Below are 18,262 nucleotides of genomic sequence, written 5' to 3' on the forward strand. Positions count from 1 at the left end.
CAAGCCTCCCACTTTTTCTTCCAAACATAACGATGGTCATTATTGCCAAACAGTTCTATTTTTGTTTCATCAGACCAGAGAACATTTCCCCAAAAAGTACGATCTTTGTCCCCATATGCAGTTGCAAACCGTAGTCTGGCTATTTTATGGCGGTTTTGGAGCAGTGGCTTCTTCCTTGCTGAGCGGCCTTTCAGGTTATGTCAATATAGGACTCGTTTTACTGTGGATATAGATACTTTTGTACCTGTGTCCTCCAGCATCTTCACAAGGTCCTTCGCTGTTGTTCTGGGATTGATTTGTACTTTTCGCACCAAAGTACGTTCATCTCTAGGAGACAGAACGCGTCTCCTTCCTGAGCGGTATGACGGCTGCGTGGTCCCATGGTGTTTATACTTGCGTACTATTGTTAGTACAGATGAACGTCAGACGTTTGGAAATTGCTCCCAAGGATGGACCAGACTTGTGGAGGTCTACAATTGTTTTTCTGAGGTCTTGCTGATTTCTATTGATTTTCCCATGATGTCAAGCAAAGAGGCACTGAGTTTGAAGCTAGGCCTTGAAATACATCCACAGGTACACCTCCAATTGACTCAAATGATGTCAAATAGCCTATCAGAAGCTTCTAAAGCCATGAATTTTCTGGAATTTTCCAAGCTGTTTAAAGGCACAGTCAACTGAGTGTATGTAAACTTCTGACCCACTGGAATTGTGATACAGTGAGTTATAAGTGAAATAATCTGTTTGTAAACAATTGTTGGAAAAATTACTTGTGTCATGCACAAAGTAGATGTCCTAACCGACTTGCCAAAACTATAGTTTGTTAACAAGAAGTTTGTGGAGTGGTTGAAAAACAAGTTTTAATGACTCCAACCTAAGTGTATGTAAACTTCCGACTTAAACTGTAGGAATCCTTTGTCCAGGGAAGTATTCTCTGTTGCTTTTAAAAAGTTCCAGTTCCGCTGACCAGTCAGTCCAGAACTCTGGGGTTCAGATCTCGAGGTTCTACAGTACTTTGTCAAAGTACTGAAACAAGTCCAAATAACTAGCCACTAGCTCCCCACAGTGGTATCAATCATAATGGTTATCGGGTCCAGAACATTTGACCAATAGTGTAACTCACTAGGTCCCCACAACATCTGGCACTGTGTGTTGAAGCTGGCGCAGACCCCGCTGTAGCAGTAGGAGGAGCCTTCCTCGCAGGGCTCGCCGTTCTGCAGGAACACGTTGGGGGGGCAGTAGGGAGAGGTACCGGTGCAGTGCTCTGGGAGGTCACACTCCCCCAGGGGCTGCCGACACATCCATCCACCTGAACGCAGCTGGTCAGACAGAGAAAATAGACAGTAGATCAGTAAAGGGGTTTATGATTTGGACCTTTGTTCAGATTCTTGCGATAGATCATGTAACAGTTTAGTTTATTAGGATCACTATTAGCTATTCCACATGCAGCAGCTACTCTTCCTGGTGTCCACATAAAACATACAAATACATGACAAAATACAGAACCGTAATAGACAAGAACATAACAATCTGAGTTACATATATGATTATAATAAATATGATACTAATGACCTGAGCTGATTTAAATGTAGGTGTTCAGTAGTGTGTTCAGTGATGAGGTTGAATGTGTGAGTGTGTGTCAGTAAGGGTCCAGTGAAGGAGACAGAGGGAGAGATGCTTGCCCACCTTGCAGTTGTCACAACAGATGCCATCGGAGGAACACTGGGCCCCAGGAACCAGTTTACAGGTGGTGGCGTTGCAGCAGGGATCGTTACACTCCTGGACATCCAGAGAGACAGACACTTAATAATTCATCCTAAACCCTAAAGTTAGGGCTCTTCAACCTTTTCTTTTCCAGGGATCCCCTCCCAGGCAAACTGCGACCCAGGGACCCCCATCATATGATAGTAATATCAACATTGAAATAACAAAATAAAATGTGTCATTTATATATATATTTTTGCGGGCCCCCTGATTGAATACCCCTGACCTAAATCATAAAGTCTGTTCATTGAATTATCATCTATGGTGGCAGGTTGGTGTTCATTGTGATGAATCTTGTCCTGGAGGCAGCTCTGCAGGGTGGTCAGTAGCTGGCACATCCACGAAGTCATAAAATCAGATTTTAAACCTAAACCTAACCCGAACCTTAACCCTGACCACACTGCTAACCTTACGCCAAACCTTAAATTAAGACCAAAAAGCAAATTTTTGTATGATATAGCCAATTTTGACTTAACAGCTGGCCCATCTAGAGGAAACCGCTCAGTGCTGCCTCCAGGGCAAGAGTCATCAAAATAAATGTCAACCTGCATCTATGGTGAGCTATGCTGTCCTCCCTAAAATTATCAAATTTACTGTCCAACATACATCCAGCAGGCCGCAGTCACACTCCTCTCCCTTCTCCACGTAGAGGTTTCCACAGCGTGGCCCCCCCAGCAGTTTCTCAGGCTGGGGCATGTTGAAGAGGCACATCCCCCCACCATGGAGCAGGCTGAGGGACAGGTCTCTGGCACTGCAGCTGCTGAACAGCTGGCCTGGCATGAACCTGGGTCAGAGGGGCAAAGAGAACAAGACATTTAGTGGATGCTCTTATCCAGAGCTTCTTACAAGTGCATTAAAATTAACATAATACAAGGCAACTGAGCTGCACATAACTGACCCTTTCTGTTTTGCATCATTGACTTTGCATGGCCTGGTGCTTTTGTAATGCATGTCAAACCTAGCCCACCATAGCCCCCTAGCCCCTCACCCAGTAGATGGCTCCATGATGCAGCCTCCCAGGCGTGGCTCGTTCTGACACTGGCAGCGCCGGTCGGCCGTGTCATGATTCATGCCCAGATTGTGCCCGAGCTCATGGGCAATGGTGGACGCCACCCCCAGTACACTGACCAGGTGATCCTGCACACAGAGAGGGAGAGGGAGAATAACAGAGTCAGTCAACTACCAGACTCATACTGTCACTGTGGGGCAGTTACCCCTCTACTCCACTGATAAACCTAACTGAAGCTAACTAACTCACCACATTGACCCCTCCTGACCGGTCCTTGGAGCACATGGAAGACTGAGATGCCATTCCCACTGTAGTTCCATCAAATGACTCCCCCCTGGAACAGATCAAACACATACAGTTATAGTTAGTCTATTTTCACAAAGAGGTCATCCACTGGTATATTCATGTATTTTGGATGGATCTGCTTCCATAATGTACAGGTGTGAGAAAGGCACCGATAACCTCCAACCAAGTCCATTTGACTACTCACATAATGAGCTGAGCATTGTCGTGGTGCAGGCGGGGCAGCAGCTCTCTGGTGCGCCACTCCAGGAAGCGGTTGAGGGTGTCTGAAGGACTCTTGTCAACCTGGATCTTATCCTGATCACTCCAGATCTCCAGTCCAGTTAGAGCCACACGCACACTCAGCGGCCGGTAGAACTAGAGAGGGGTAGATGAGAACCACCATGACAAACCAATGAAAATATACAGTTTATTAGGTACACCCATCTAGTACCGGGCCGGATATCCCTTTGGCTCCATAACAGCCTGAATTCTTTGGGGCATGGAAACATTGCTCAATTGGTATCAAGGGATCTAATGTGTGCCAGGAATACGTTCCCCACACTATTACACCACTGCCACCAGCCTGTACCGTTGTCACCAGGCAGGACGGTGCCATGGATTCATGCTGCCTACGCCAAATACTGACTCTGCCATCACCATGACACAACAGGAACCAGGTTAAGTTGGACCAGGCAATGTTTTTCCACTCCTCAATTGTCCAGTGTTGGTGATAGCGTGCCCACTGGAGACGCTTCTTCTTGCTTTTAGCTGATAGGAGTGGAACCAGGCGTTGTCGTCTGCTGTAATAGCACATCCACAAAAAGGACTGACGAGTTCTGTGTGAGATTCTTGTCCTTCTCCTTTGACCGCTCATCGAGCTGTTTTCGTCCACAGGACTGCCGCTGACTGGATGTTTTTTTGTTTGTCGCACTATTCTCTGTAAATCTTACACACTGTCATGCGTGAAAAGCCGAGGAGGCCAGCCGATTCTGAGATACTGGATCCAGCGCGCCTGGCACCAACAATCATACAACGCTCAAAGTCGCTTAGGTCACTCGTTTTGCCCATTTTAACATTCAATCGAACACTAACTGAATGCCTTGATGCCAGTCTGCCTGCTATATACAGCAAGCCACGTGACACACTGTCTGTAGGAGCGAACCATTTTCATGAACGGGATGCTGTACCTAATAAACTGGTTGTATGGTTAATACTTAAAAGACATCCTCCAGCGATTTCTTTTACTTTTGAAAAGCAATATCCCAAGTATAAATACAGTAAAGTACACACACTAAAGGGCGAAAAATGTGTTTTTAGCTAAATAAATGTTTTTTTAGACACCTGCAAACTTCAAGGAGTAGGGCATTCAAGGAGTTGGTCTGTTGGGAATACGTGATATCGTCAGCCTCCCGCGTGCTTGAGGAACAATAGAGAAGCAGTAGATGACAGAAAAAGTAAGGCCCACCCCCCACTTGTGCCATGTCAGGAATTACCTGGACCACTTATTGAGATGTGGCTTTTGTTAAGTAAATCAGGTGTTAAATGAGGTAAAAAGGAGACCACTTTACTATTAGGTTACATACCCAGTCTACTTGGTTGGCCACATCCAGCATTCGATAGATGATAGTCTTGTTGATTTTCTGGTAGTTAAGGTACTGTAAAACAGAGCAGTTATTGATTAGGACAATAGAGACAGAACATGATGGGATTGGTCTAAATGTACTGGGGTCTCTTCAAAGTGCAGCTATGTCAGTGCCTTGCTTACACTAAGGGGCATTGTCGTACATTAGCCTTATCGTACATTACCTCTTCGTGATCAGCTACAAGCACAAGCTCTATGTACTTGGTCTCTGAGAGAATGTCCCTTTTACTCTACAAAAAAAGCAAAGTGTAAACAAAAGACATTCGGGCCAATGTACAGTATGTTGTCGACAATTCAGGGAAGTCAGTATGGTATTTCCAGCAGTGGCGAAAACATTAGTAGTTCCAATCCCTAGATAAACATTTGATTGTGCTTCAAGCACCTCTCACCCTGTGTGGGACTTGTGGTGGGATGTGGATGGGGGGTACAGGTGTATGGGACACCCCACAGCCCCCAACATTACCCCTCTCCAGAGGTCTGGTGGAGTAAAGCAGGTGCATCCCCTCCTCCTCCTCCCCTCCACTCTCCTCTGCCCCCTCCTCGTGGTCTTCCTCAGGCTGCAGCTCAAAGCTCAGGGTGGAGTTGATAGCCACCACACCCCTGAGGGAGAGGGGAATAAACAGGGACTCACTCAACAGGGAGTCAACAGGGGGAGAAAATGGTGTCCAAGTTCCAAGTAAATACAGTTACTTCAGGTGAGGACATTGTTCAAGGCTCTGCTAGCAACCAAATGACCTTTGCTACATAAACATGACCCTAAACCGAGTATATGGCCACACGGTCTGCCCACGTGAGTAAAGAGCTCGAAATAACTCCAACTCAAAATAAAGGTCAAGAGGATTTCCCATGGATTTCCGCCAAGTTCATTTGGATATCCCTAAAGTATCCAAGTCACCGGAAGGGACCCCAGATTAAAACTGGCGCTTTCTCAAATCGGGTGATTAGTATGCTTGAGGAGGTCAGAGTTCTTTCTGATTAATCTGAATTGGATTAAAGCCACCTCACGGTCGATCATTCCGCCCCACTCACATAACCATGACGCTCACATAACCATGACGTTGTCCGTACTGCAGGCAAAGGTGAAGTGCCCTTAGTAAAGACTTCCCCTTTATAATAATAGGTTCGCCATATAGTGCACCACAAAGGGAGTAACTGAGGAGGGCGATTAAGTGGGATAAGGCTGACTGACCCCTGTTTATATTACTTTACTGGTTTTAAATGCTTGAACCATTACATAACAGATAATGAAATGCATTTGCTTAAGATCATAAGGTAATGCGGGTAAACTTATTGAGCCGTTAGGCTCTATTTCTTAATGGAAAACCTAAAAGGCATGATTACATAGTATGAATTTGTATGATCTCACTTCCATGGACACCATTCTCAAATCAAGAATGTTGACTGGGTACATCTACAGGGAACATTGTTCGCATGCTGTTGCTTTGCTTGTGAAGTCTTGTGAAAATGTACATTCCTTTGGATAGTGACAGGGAAAGGGGAAATTGACAGGGGAAATTATCCTAATTTTGACAGGCTGCATAGCATCCTGTAGTTTTGACAGAGAGTTAAAGTTGATATTATTACCTGAGTCCAGAGCAGGTACTGAGAGCCACCCTGGACTGTGGGAAGCCCCTCACTGAGCCGTGGTAGTAGCAGTGAGTCTAGGAGATAACAACCAGGAAGAGAGTAGTCAACATAATATAATGACGACATTATTATCCAAGCTCATATGAACTAACTTGCCATTTCATAACAACCCCTTTAACAATTCTACCTATAAAAAATCAGAACATTTACAACACATTACTTACCACTGTGCTCTCCTCTAAAGAAACCCCAGTGCCATTAGGGAGGTAGTAGAAGACATTGGGGGGCTTGGGCAGGAGATCACTGCAGGGAGAGGACAGGGTTACTGTACATTCATTCAGACTACTTCCTCTGAAGATTTGTCTGAAGTCTGAACATTTTATTGTTGATGATGATAAATCCCTTTTTGAAACTATGAAGTCTTAACTCGTCGATGGCAAAGGTTGGGGCATTTCTGCATCACAACTCCCCATTCAGATAGCTAAAGCTTGTGATTACATATATTTTATTCTTCTGATATTTTAAAATTGAGTATATTTTGTTCGTGAGCTTACTGGTTTTTCTCCAGGTCCAAAAGATAGATGCTGCCTCCAAATTGAAGACCACACTGTAGCTTGTCTGGGTGACCGTTCTGTGAAAAGGAAGAGAAAAAAAGGAAAAGAAACATACACCTGGTAATGTGTACTGTGATTTTCATCCTCATAAGTCAGTGGATAATTGAACTAACTGTACTACGAAAATACGGTTGGACACTTCCCCCTAACAACTGTTGTGCTAAAGGGGAACAAGGACCTTGTGTGACCAAATGAACTCATTGTCCAACAAAATCTTTCCAGCAATGACTTTGTTCGCTGTTGTTGTTATTGTAATCACTCAATGTTTCAACATGGTGTATTCATGATTAGCACGTGATGAGTGTCTTAATGAGCGAATGCAGCCAAGAGCAGCTTGAAGTGGCAAAGGGACAATCTTCTTAGTGAAACAGCAGTAATATCCAGTACCACCATGTGGTCTTTCTTATTAACCCTGCAAAGTTTAAAGGATTGAGGCTTAGGAAGTCCTGCATAGTTCATAAAGAGCAGGTTATGTACACAATGACCTATATCCTTTCGAGGCTGATGGACAACATTTCAGATGTAGTAGACAGCTATGGAGCGCTCATCCTTTCTCCGCACTAAAGTTCCATTATTACGCAACGCTCAAATTGGATAATACTATATACTTTGAATCCCTTCAGCCAATCAATACTCATCCCATCAAACCAGTCAGCGGACATGAAATGAGATGGTGCGATTAAAGTTATACTTTGTCTATGGCTGCAGCCGCCCCTGAGCATTACCTGTCAACGCTTACACCTGCATGCTCTCTAAAATAGACCCAGTCTCTAAATGCGTGCAGCACCCAGTCCTTGATTGGCACAGGCAACTAAGCACAATACTAGAGCCCAAATGAGCTGAATCAGACTGTCAGCCAGGGTTACCCCTCATAGGCACTAAGGATCAGGCTATAAATGGACTTCCTTTGCCTGCTGCATATTTCTCTCACCGAACGCAAGGCGGCGGTGTGTAAATTACGTCCTCTCCCTCTTTTCATGTCCGTTTCCCCTGCGCTTCCATCTCATTACAGTCATTCCCCCCAGCGGGAACTAACACCGTCTCTCTTCCTGCCATTCAGTCATTTTCTAGCGCATTGAACGGCTCCACCTATGAAGACAGTGAGTAAGTGAAACCCTTCCTGTTGGCGCTTCCCTCCTTCCCCACCGCAGAGTGCTGCTTCCTCGCTTTCTCCTCTCCAGCTAACTGACAGGAATTGGCAGAGGATCAGACTTGGAAATGGGACTAGACCTAGGAGTACAGGCAGTACTAGTGGTGACAGTATCACAGAGAGGTCTGTTCAGTTCCAAGTAGCGGTTAGTGACTATGAGGAACCAGAGAGTCTAAATCTTCTGTGGCCCGGCGAAATCATGCTGGATGATGTCATTGCCGGGTACTCAAGTCCAAGAACAACTTACACCCAATTCACTAAGAAGTATTCTACTGTCCACAGTCCCAGAAATACTTTAACAACATCATGGTTCATATGATACATACAACTGTGTCCCTGTACCATAGGCTCTAAGAGGCTATTAGTAATAACATAACTATTCACACTGGAACCAAGTCATTGGATATGTACAAAATGTAACTGGTTCCACATCCAAGAATATCATAATCCAAGAAGAATCCCAGAAGTAGATGCTGATAATTGAGGGGGATTTCCAATACATTTGGATGAAAACATAACTCTGGTCTATTTCCAGTTTCTATAGTCTTTATTATAATCAGAGGGCTTTGGTGAGGTCATTCACCCCAGTATGTAAGCAGAGTGTGACTGAGTTATGTTGGGTGGGTCTGTGTTTTTGTACTGCCAGGGAAAGAGTCCAATGGGTAACCAACAAAGACTCCAAGCACAATGGTGGAGATCTGGCTAAAAACTACAAGGCAAAAAACAAACTACAGTAATGTCAGTTATGCGTCCAAAGAGAATAAAGATTAAGGGTGAGAAAGAGAGACATACAGCACATGTACACACTCTCTCAAACATCTGCATCTTTTGGCAAGCTGCCTCGGATTGTGGTTTTGGGGTGAGAGGTCAGAGTAGAAACAGGGCTCCTTCCAGAGCAGAGCAGAGCTACATCTGTTCAGGGCTCTAGTGGAGGATCACACCCAAATATCTGGAGCTCAGCCAAGAAACACCCACCCTCTCCACACTTTGTTTGTCATTGCCTCACTTCTCCCTTTCTCACCCTCTCCCTCTTCTTTGAGCACTACAAATTCTCTTTCATTTCTCTCCTTGTCTCTACCTTCTCTTCTCCCCCCCCTCTTCCTCCTTCTGAATCCTTACCTCACACTTGCAACTGGTCTCTCGTTTCACGCTCACTGGCATTCCACTTTCACCTCTCTCTCACCTCTGTCATTCTTTATCCTATCGATAACCATATCCACTCCATCTCTGCTGCCATTACCTCTCCTTCCACCACTCTCTCTACCTTCACCCTCTCCTCCTCTTATTTCCTCCCTCTCCTTCAGTGAGGTAAATGTCCCAGGCCGTGACCTCCTGCTAGTAACAAGATGAGCTCACCGCCACATGAATGCTGGGTGGGGTCCATTCAGACGCAGAGCTGCTTGTGACCCACAGCAGAATAAATAAACCAGGGAGGAGAGGGGACAAGGGGCGGAGGAGGTGTAACGGAGGAAGGGAGGGACAGGGCGAGTCGTGATTCCTCTCCAGCTCTTTCAGCTCAGCGAAAGAGTGCGAGGGAGGGAAATACAATCAGTCAGCTCCTGGGATGTCTGTCTTCCTCAGTCCCTGTAGTGCTTCTCTGTTATTTAGTCTGACCCAGAGCAACCCTGGATCCTGTTTATGGATCAAGTCTGGGCATGTGAATAGAGTGTGCCTGTCCACTATCTGGGCGAAATCTCTGGGTTAGTTCATGACTTGTGTACCCCTTTGCATTACAATAACAGCCAAGTGAATTAATGTACAATGGGCAACATGAGGTAGAGGAGTGTCACATTCAACTCCAGTCCCAAAGGGAATGTGGTGTTTGCTGGCTCTTCTCCCCTTCCCTAGCACTTGACTGATTAATATCGATGAACCAGAGAGTCAACACGTCCTGGTTTATAAATGTTCAACAGATGGTGGTATGAAGGCAAGAGTGAAAACCATTTCACTGGAACTCATGTCTGCCTCTGACTGTTTCTTTACTGCTGTTCATGGATATCCAGAACTAACCTCACAAATAGGAAACAAGTGATTCGTTCCCATTTAAGTAGTAGCCTGCCTACTTGCATTACCTTCACTTGGGCTCAGAGAAGTACTCAGTGATTTGAATTACTTTTGGGGTATAATGAATGATCTGGTTATATAAACACGACCCCGGTTGGGGATTAACTCAAGACCATTCTTTACCCGGCTCAATACACCACACATCTTAGTGAAACACTTTCCCTACAGACACTTTCTTAAGTAGATAAGAGCCCCCCCCCCCCCCCCCCCCCCCCCCCCCCAACATAAAGAATCAGTCTTACCATGCTTTGGGTGTAAGACAATAATGCCTTCCTCACACACACACAGCTGTCTTAATGGTAGGTTAAAGGGTTTCACTGTCAACACAGAGCGATCAGGATCTGAATTAGCTGAGATCCCCTCCTTAAGCTGTATTAAGGTGAAGCTCCCTGCTGCACGCCTTACACATCAGAGTTCTGTGTGTGTGTGTGTGTGTGTGTGTGTGTGTGTGTGTGTGTGTGTGTGTGTGTGTGTGTGTGTGTGTGTGTGTGTGTGTGTGTGTGTGTGTGTGTGTGTGTGTGTGTGTGTGTGTGTGTGTGTGTGCGTGCGTGCGTGCGTGCGTGCGTGCGTGCGTGCGTGCGTGCGTGCGTGCGTGCGTGCGTGCGTGCGTGCGTGCGTGCGTGCGTGCGTGCGTGCGTGCGTGCGTGCGTGCGTGCGTGCACGTGGTCACAAATCCATTCATAACCAAGTTGGTGTGGAGGCTAATAATAGCAGGCACCAGAGAGGTGAGCACTGAGCAGCAGCTCCCCAAAAAAAGGGTTATCGGCAATCTGATAACATGTCATACATGTCTGTATTTTCTTCTTAAAACATTTATTTCCAACATCAATGTGGCAATTGTCTGAAAGTTTGTTTGACAAAGTAGATCTATTCATGGTTCAACGTTGACAGAAGCTATTCAGGTCAAGTCCTCTCCCAAGAGGACACAAGTCACCTGCTCCACCATAAGAAATTAAACTAACACTGTGGTGACTGGCATGTTTTCTTCTTTAATATCTCACTCACGTATAATCAATCTGAGATCCTAATTGGGCTGGGAGTTACACGCATTTCAACAAAAAGGAACTCATAGTTCTTTTGAACAAACTAAAATAATAATCTGTATTTGTAGCATGGTAGTGATATGCAAAGAATATACACTCAGATCTTTTTGCCTCGAGAGAACATTTACAATCATCTTATCTATAGCTAATCATGCTTTGCTAGACAAATAAAAGATCTACATTTAACGTGATGAAGTTGCACACTATCCTGGTGATTACATTCAAGTAAGTGCACTCAGTCTGAGTGGTGAATTTAAATACTTTAATTAGTGCTATTTAGAGCACAAGTGGTGGCTCTAAGTTCCAATGTCACACTTGGCTCAGGTTGGAGTGATCTTTATCACTTGAATACCCTAGACTGGGAAATGGAGCGTTACAGGAATTACATTGTTCAGGGGATGGGTGGGTGTTGATGAGGGTGGACGGACAAAGTTTGTATAACAGACACACACAGGCACACCCCTCCCATATGGCACCATCCCCCACCTTTCCTCTCATTTCTGACAAACAATCTAAAAACAGATCCCAGTTTCCATGGTTACACGTTGCATGTATTTTGACTGAGTATGTGAATCACTGGTGTTATGTTCATCAGTATGAGCAGTAGGCTGTGGGTGCAGTAACCTCATGACAAGTGAAAAACGGCTACTCATTCATCAATGACTGCAGTGATTCAGAGGATAAACCACACAATAATGTAGGAATTAGGAGTGACTCTCCGCTGAGTCTTAGTCAATGAGGCCCACTCAACTGTGTTATTTGTATGACAGTGCAGTGCCCTGATGTGTTTTGAAACCAGTAAACAAACATCTGGGTGCCTGATGGAGACTGCTTTGCCAATGGGGTTCGACCTTTTGAAAGTCAACATTCCAATCCAGTAGCTGTCTTAAAAAGTGATGTGCAAAAATGTAGCCCTGTCATGCTCTTATTCTCTACTTTCCCCTGTGTGTGTGTGTGTGTGTGTGTGTGTGTGTGTGTGTGTGTGTGTGTGTGTGTGTGTGTGTGTGTGTGGAAAGGAGGGGGGGTCTGCTGTCTGGCTTCCTTTTTTGTGCTAATATAATAGAGGAAGGAAGTAGGCGCCTTGACATATTTTACAGGGAGCTTCCTGAATAAAAACTATGATCTGAAGAAGGGGGGGGGGGGGACTGGGGCACTTTAAGAGGACGAACACTTCCTGTGCAGCTGACAGGAGGTCTGAAATCATATCCTGAAGAATTCCCCCATATCACTCACTCCACCCAGAGAGGAGAACATCATAACACTGACAACCTTCGAATAGAAAAAAAATGTGAGCCGCACATTGCAATTGGAATAACCAGGTGTGGGTTTGATGTTAGTTTGAGATATAAAACTGCAGTTTAAAATTAGGAGTTCCTATGGGACCTGTAAAAATATAATGGTTATTAACCTCTGATACTATCTAAACAAAAATAAAGGCCACTTTATAAAAGTGCTCTGGGATCACTGAATGAAGAATGGTAACATGTACGCATGGAAATAGAAAGCAGGTAGTGGAAGTAGGACCAGAGTAATAGTGTGTATGTGTATGGCTCTGTGTAGAAAGATACTCTCACACACACATTCTCTTGATGTCTGTAGTCTCACCTGCAAGGCCTCACTCAGACTTCTCTTGTGTCCGTCCACTACGACAAAGGGCCTGGTCCTCTCCAGTGGCTTGCCGTGCCTACTACCATGGTGGTGCTCTGGACCTGGGGACAAGGAGAGATGGGATTCATAGGAAAATATTGTCTTATGTCCCTTGAGGCGCTATATTCAGATTAATAAATATCAGTTTGATACTATAACATCAGCGGATGGAGAAACTATTTTGTTCATGCTAGTAGTGACCCTAAAATCTAAATTCTCAGCTAATGGCAACCTATTACCCAGTCCTAGTAGTCAGTGAACCCCCTTCCCCATGGGGCAATGCTAATGCTAAGATAAAGTCAGCCATATCCCAGATGGATATCCCTTAGCAGTAAGGAAAAACTAATGTGGTATACAGGCTTAGGGTAGGAAATGCAGGAAACCTACAATTTTCATTAAATGGTTTCAATATGCCAGGAAAAAAGCTCAGCATCACAATCTTAACTAAGCATGTACAATTCAAGCTAATTGCACAAACCAATCAGTGATGCCAGATGTGCTTATAACAGCTCATGCTCTCTGTTTCTTAGCAGGCATATCTGCTGACTCCTTTCTTCACACACACATAAAACAGACACAGCTGCATTAACTTCAGTACAATAGCCTACCTATGTACAGTTCAAGTCAGAAGTTTACATACACCTTAGCCAAATACATTTAAACTCAGTTTTTCACAATTCCTGACATTTAATCCTAGTAAAAATGTCCTGTCTTCGGTCAATTAGGATCACCACTTTACTTTAAGAATGTGAAATGTCAGAATAATAGTAGAGAATGATTTATTTCAGCTTTTCTTTATTTCATCACATTCCCAGTGGCCCAGAAGTTTACATACACTCCATTAGTATTTGGTACCATTGCCTTGAAATTGTTTAACTTGGTTCAAACGTGTTGGGTAGCCGTCCACAAGTTTACCACAATAAGTTGGGTGAATTTTGGCCCATTCCTCCTGGCAGAGCTGGTGTAACTGAGTCAGGTTTGTAGGCCTCCTTGTTCTGCACACAAATGTTCTTCAGGTTTGAGGTCAGGGCTTTGTGATGGCCACTCCAATACCTTGACTTTGTTGTCCTTAAGCCATTTTGCCACAATTTTGGAAGTATGCTTGGGGTCCTTGTCCATTTAGAAGACCCATTTGCAACCAAGCTTTAACTTCCAGACTAATGTCTGGAGATGTTGCTTCAATATATCCACATAATTTTCTTTCCTCATGATGCCATCTATTTTGTGAAGTGCACCAGTCCCTCCATCACAGCACCCCCACAACATGATGGTGCCACCCCCGTGCTTCACGGTTGGGATGGTGTTCTTCAGCTTTCAAGCCTCCCCCTTTTTCTTCCAAACATAATGATGGCCATTATGGCCAAACAGTTATATTTTTGTTTCATCAGACCAGAGGACATTTCCCCAAAAAGTACAATCTTTGCCCCCATGTGCAGTTGCAAACCGTAGTCTGGCTTTTTTATGGCGGTTTTGGGACAGTGGCTTCCTCCTTGCTGAGCAGCCTTTCAGGTTATGTCGATACAGGACTCGTTTTACTGTGGATATAGATACTTTTGTACCTGTGTCCTCCAGCATCTTCACAAGGTCCTTTGTTGTTGTTTTGGGATTGATTTGCACTTTTCGCACCAAAGTACGTTCATCTCTAGGAGACAGAACACGTTTCCTGCCTGAGCGGTATGACAACTGTGTGGTCCCATGGTGTTTATACGTGTGTACTATTGTTTGTACAGATGAACATGGTACCTTCAGGCGTTTGGAAATTGCTCCCAAGGATGAACCAGACTTGTGGATGTCTACAATTTTGTTTCTGAGGTCTTGGCTGATTTCTTTTGATTTTTCACCTGGTGTCAAGCACAGAGGCACTGAGTTTGAAAATATGTCTTGAAATACATCCACAGGTACACCTCCAACTGACTCAAATTATGTCAATTAGCATATCAGAAGCTTCTAACACCATGACATAATTTTCTGGAATTTTCCAAGCTGTTTAAAGACACAGTGAACTTAATGTATGTAAACTTCTGACCCACTGGAATTGTGATAGAGTGAAATATAAATGAAATAATCTGTCTGTAAACAATTGTTGGCAAAATTACTTGTGTCATGCACAAAGTAAATGTCCTAACCAACTTGCCCAAACTATAGTTTGTTAACAAGAAATTTGTGGAGTGGTTGAAAAACAAGTTTAATTGACTCCAACCTAAGTGTACGTAAACTTCCGACTTCAACTGTACACTGAACAAAAGTATAAACGCAACATGTTTTCATGAGCTGAAATAAAAGACTGCAGACATTTTCCATATGTACAAAACGCTTATTTCTCTCAAATGTTGTGCACAAATTTGTTTACATCCTTGTTAGTGAGCATTTCTCCTTTGCCAAGATATGATACAGTCTTATACTCAGCTGGCCCCTCCCCAGATTTTGTATTAAATGCTCTACAACAAAGATTTCTTAGTGTCCAACAAGCTTTCTCTACCCTTAACCTTGATCTGAACACCTCCAAAACAAAGGTCATGTGGTTTGGTAAGAAGTATGCCCCTCTTCCCACCGGTGTGATTACTACCTCTGAGGGTTTAGAGCTTGAGGTAGCCACCTCATACAAGTACTTGGGAGTATGGCTAGACAGTACACTGTCCTTCTCTCAGCACATTTCAAAGCTGCAGGCTAAAGTTAAATCTAGACTTGGTTTCCTCTATCGTACTCGCTCCTCTTTCACCCCAGCTGCCAAACTAACCCTGATTCAGATGACCATCCAACCCATGCTAGATTACAGAGACATAATGTATAGATCAGCAGGTAAGGGTGCTCTCGAGCGGCTAGATGTTCTTTACCATTCGGCCATCAGATTTGCCACCAATGCTCCTTATAGGACACATCACTGCACTCTATACTCCTCTGTAAACTGGGCATCTCTGTATACCTGTCGCAAGACTCACTGGTTGATGCTTATTTAGAAAACCCTCTTAGGCTTCACTACCCCCTATCTGATATGTCTACTGCAGCCCTCATCCTCCACATACAACACCCGTTCTGCCAGTCACATTCTGTTAAAGGTCCCCAAAGAACACACATCCCTGGGTCACTCTCTTTTCTGTTTGCTGCAGCTAGCGACTGAAACGAGCTGCAACAAACACTCAAACTAGACAGTTTTATCTCAATCTCTTCATTCAAAGACTCAATCATGGACACTCTTACTGACAGTTGTGGCTGCTTTGCGTGATGTATTGTTGTCTCTACCTTCTTGCCCTTTGTGTGGTTGTCTGTGCCCAGTAATGTTTGTACCATGTTGTTTTGCTACCATGCTATGTTGTTGACTTAGGTCTCTCTTTATGTAGTGTCTCTCTTGTCATGTGTGTTTTGTCATATAGGACAAAACACACAGGACAAGAGAGACACCACAACACTACATAAAGAGAGACCTAAGTCAACAACATAGCATGGTAGCAACACAACATGGTAGCATATATATATATATATTTTTTAATCCCTGGTCCCATCCCCACAGGAGGTCTTTGGCCTTTTGGTAGGTCGTCATTGTAAATTAGAATTAGTTCTTAACTGACTTGCCAAGTTAAATAAATAAAATAATATCAAGAAGCTGATTAAACAGCATGATCATTACACAGGTGCACCTTGTGCTGGGGACAATAAAAGGGCACGCTAAAATGTGCAGGTTTGTTACAACACAATGCAACAGATGTCTCAAGTTGAGGGAGCGTGCAATTGGCATGCTGACTGCAGGAATGTCCACCAGAGCTGTTGCCAGAGAATTTTTATGTTTATTTCTCTACCATACACCACCTCCAACATATTTTTGAGAATTTGCCACAACTGGTACTTGAATGTGTGTCCAGCGACTGTCAAGCCAATATCTTAACAATTAAGTGAAAAGGTCTGAACCTCTTCACCAGGTCGCTAGGTGTTGGGCTTGACAGTCACTGGGCCAGGGTCCGAGTCCGGCCTACACCCGGATTTACTAGAAACGTGCTATTATAAGTGTTTAGAAAGTAAAGGTATCAGATAAATATTAATTGTAATTAGCATGTATGCTAGGCTCCAGTACAGAGGTTTAACTGACTGTAGAATAGGCCTAAAATGTAATGTCGTTTTTGGTGAATTTGAGTGCCCAGACAGGGACTGAAATTACATTTTAATGACCGTTCCTTTGAAGTTGCCTAGGCTAAATTAGGGTTACTACAAATACCTACTTATAAGTGAGGAGTGAGACGATACTGTGGTTGTGTTCAAAGGAGACAGCTTCTCTTGTGGCTTCTCCATCTCTGTCTTATTTGAGTTCATATGACTTTCCGCCAGCAGATATTCCTGCAAATCGGCATCGTCCAGCAATCCTAAACGGTTACTAGGTAACGTATTTGATTGAGTACCGCGAAATGTTACAGTCTCAAGTAGCACCAACGTTACCAGAGCTCGAGATAGAAACATTGTTGCGCAGTGACATTGGCTCTTGTCCATCAACTAATCAACGTAAAAAAGTGTAAAACAAGGCATTCAAAAACGGAGAAAGGTCACAGGTTCTGTTGGAGGCAACTATACGGCTACCTCAATTTGCCTACAGGGGCAAATGTCAAGCGAAAGTCCATGATAGCGATCCATAAATGCATGCGCAGAGCAGAAGTGTTGCTTGTGCCAGTCAATCGAACGTGTGACTTTATTTCAAGAGGCTTCATTCACCTGCGCCATTAGCCTACACCATAAAGTCCTGTAACAGACCTCTAACCAAGCCCGACCCGCTGTCTGTGGCTGCCGTTATCGCAAGGTCATATTTCCAGTACCGTTACCTTCACACACAGAGCTACTACAACATATGTCCATTCCGTAGCGGAGATGAGCCCACAGTGATCTCGTTAAACTCCCAAAGTACTATTCAGAATATCTTAATTCCTGAAAGACAGACAGCTTCGCACATACAAGACTGAGTGCGTGTTTACAGCGATGGTGTAATCGCATTTCAACCCCCGAACAGGGCGGGATTTTCGCTTGTGCTTTAACTCTTTACTGCCCGAATCTTTCTGCGGTCACATTTTAGACAGCCGCCGCGTATTCTAACTTGACAACATTTCTATATAGCAAATTCTAAAAATACACAATCGATTTATAAAGTCCTACATTTTAAGGTAATTAAGTGTGACTAAATGATGCAATTGTTTACCTTACACACAGACATAGGCTATTTAATCTGATAATATAAAATTATCCTATTGTCTGAACATCCCAAAGAATTGTCAATTGTCAGCATTGCTAAATAACAACTAGAATCTGCTGAGAACTCTGGTGAAACAGATGCTATTGTTATGTCTAGTTGATTTGATTAATTAGTCACAGGAAATGCAACTATGGACAGGGATTCAAGGAATGAAACAATTTCCTTCAGAACAAAACTTTAAAGAAATGAGCCAAGATAAACATTTAACAGTGTGTAATGATCAGCTGTTCATT

General features: G+C 43.9%; 1 protein-coding gene across 9 annotated transcripts in view; it reads right to left on the reverse strand.

Moving 5' to 3' along the window:
• Window positions 1-17,791, reverse strand: part of LOC129857608 (disintegrin and metalloproteinase domain-containing protein 15-like) — a 36,579-nt gene extending 18,788 nt beyond the window's left edge. For all 9 annotated transcript variants that reach the window (XR_008759921.1, XR_008759922.1, XM_055926042.1 and 6 more), the window contains exons 1-14: window positions 17,014-17,791; window positions 12,761-12,864; window positions 6,839-6,915; window positions 6,509-6,587; window positions 6,282-6,358; window positions 5,087-5,297; window positions 4,862-4,927; window positions 4,639-4,710; window positions 3,261-3,430; window positions 3,020-3,104; window positions 2,750-2,898; window positions 2,368-2,545; window positions 1,684-1,776; window positions 1,121-1,316 (exon numbers count right to left, since the gene is read on the reverse strand). Coding sequence is in view for 7 of the 9 variants with exons in the window: in XM_055926042.1 (XP_055782017.1) it covers window positions 1,121-1,316; window positions 1,684-1,776; window positions 2,368-2,545; window positions 2,750-2,898; window positions 3,020-3,104; window positions 3,261-3,430; window positions 4,639-4,710; window positions 4,862-4,927; window positions 5,087-5,297; window positions 6,282-6,358; window positions 6,509-6,587; window positions 6,839-6,915; window positions 12,761-12,864; window positions 17,014-17,278 (1,822 nt within the window). In the remaining 2 variants the exon portion in view is untranslated. The remainder of the gene's footprint in view (window positions 1-1,120; window positions 1,317-1,683; window positions 1,777-2,367; window positions 2,546-2,749; window positions 2,899-3,019; window positions 3,105-3,260; window positions 3,431-4,638; window positions 4,711-4,861; window positions 4,928-5,086; window positions 5,298-6,281; window positions 6,359-6,508; window positions 6,588-6,838; window positions 6,916-12,760; window positions 12,865-17,013) is intronic.
• Window positions 17,792-18,262: the final 471 nt, after the last annotated feature.

This window comes from Salvelinus fontinalis, chromosome 6, assembly GCF_029448725.1.
Source record: "Salvelinus fontinalis isolate EN_2023a chromosome 6, ASM2944872v1, whole genome shotgun sequence".
Classification (NCBI taxonomy): Eukaryota; Metazoa; Chordata; class Actinopteri; order Salmoniformes; family Salmonidae; genus Salvelinus; species Salvelinus fontinalis.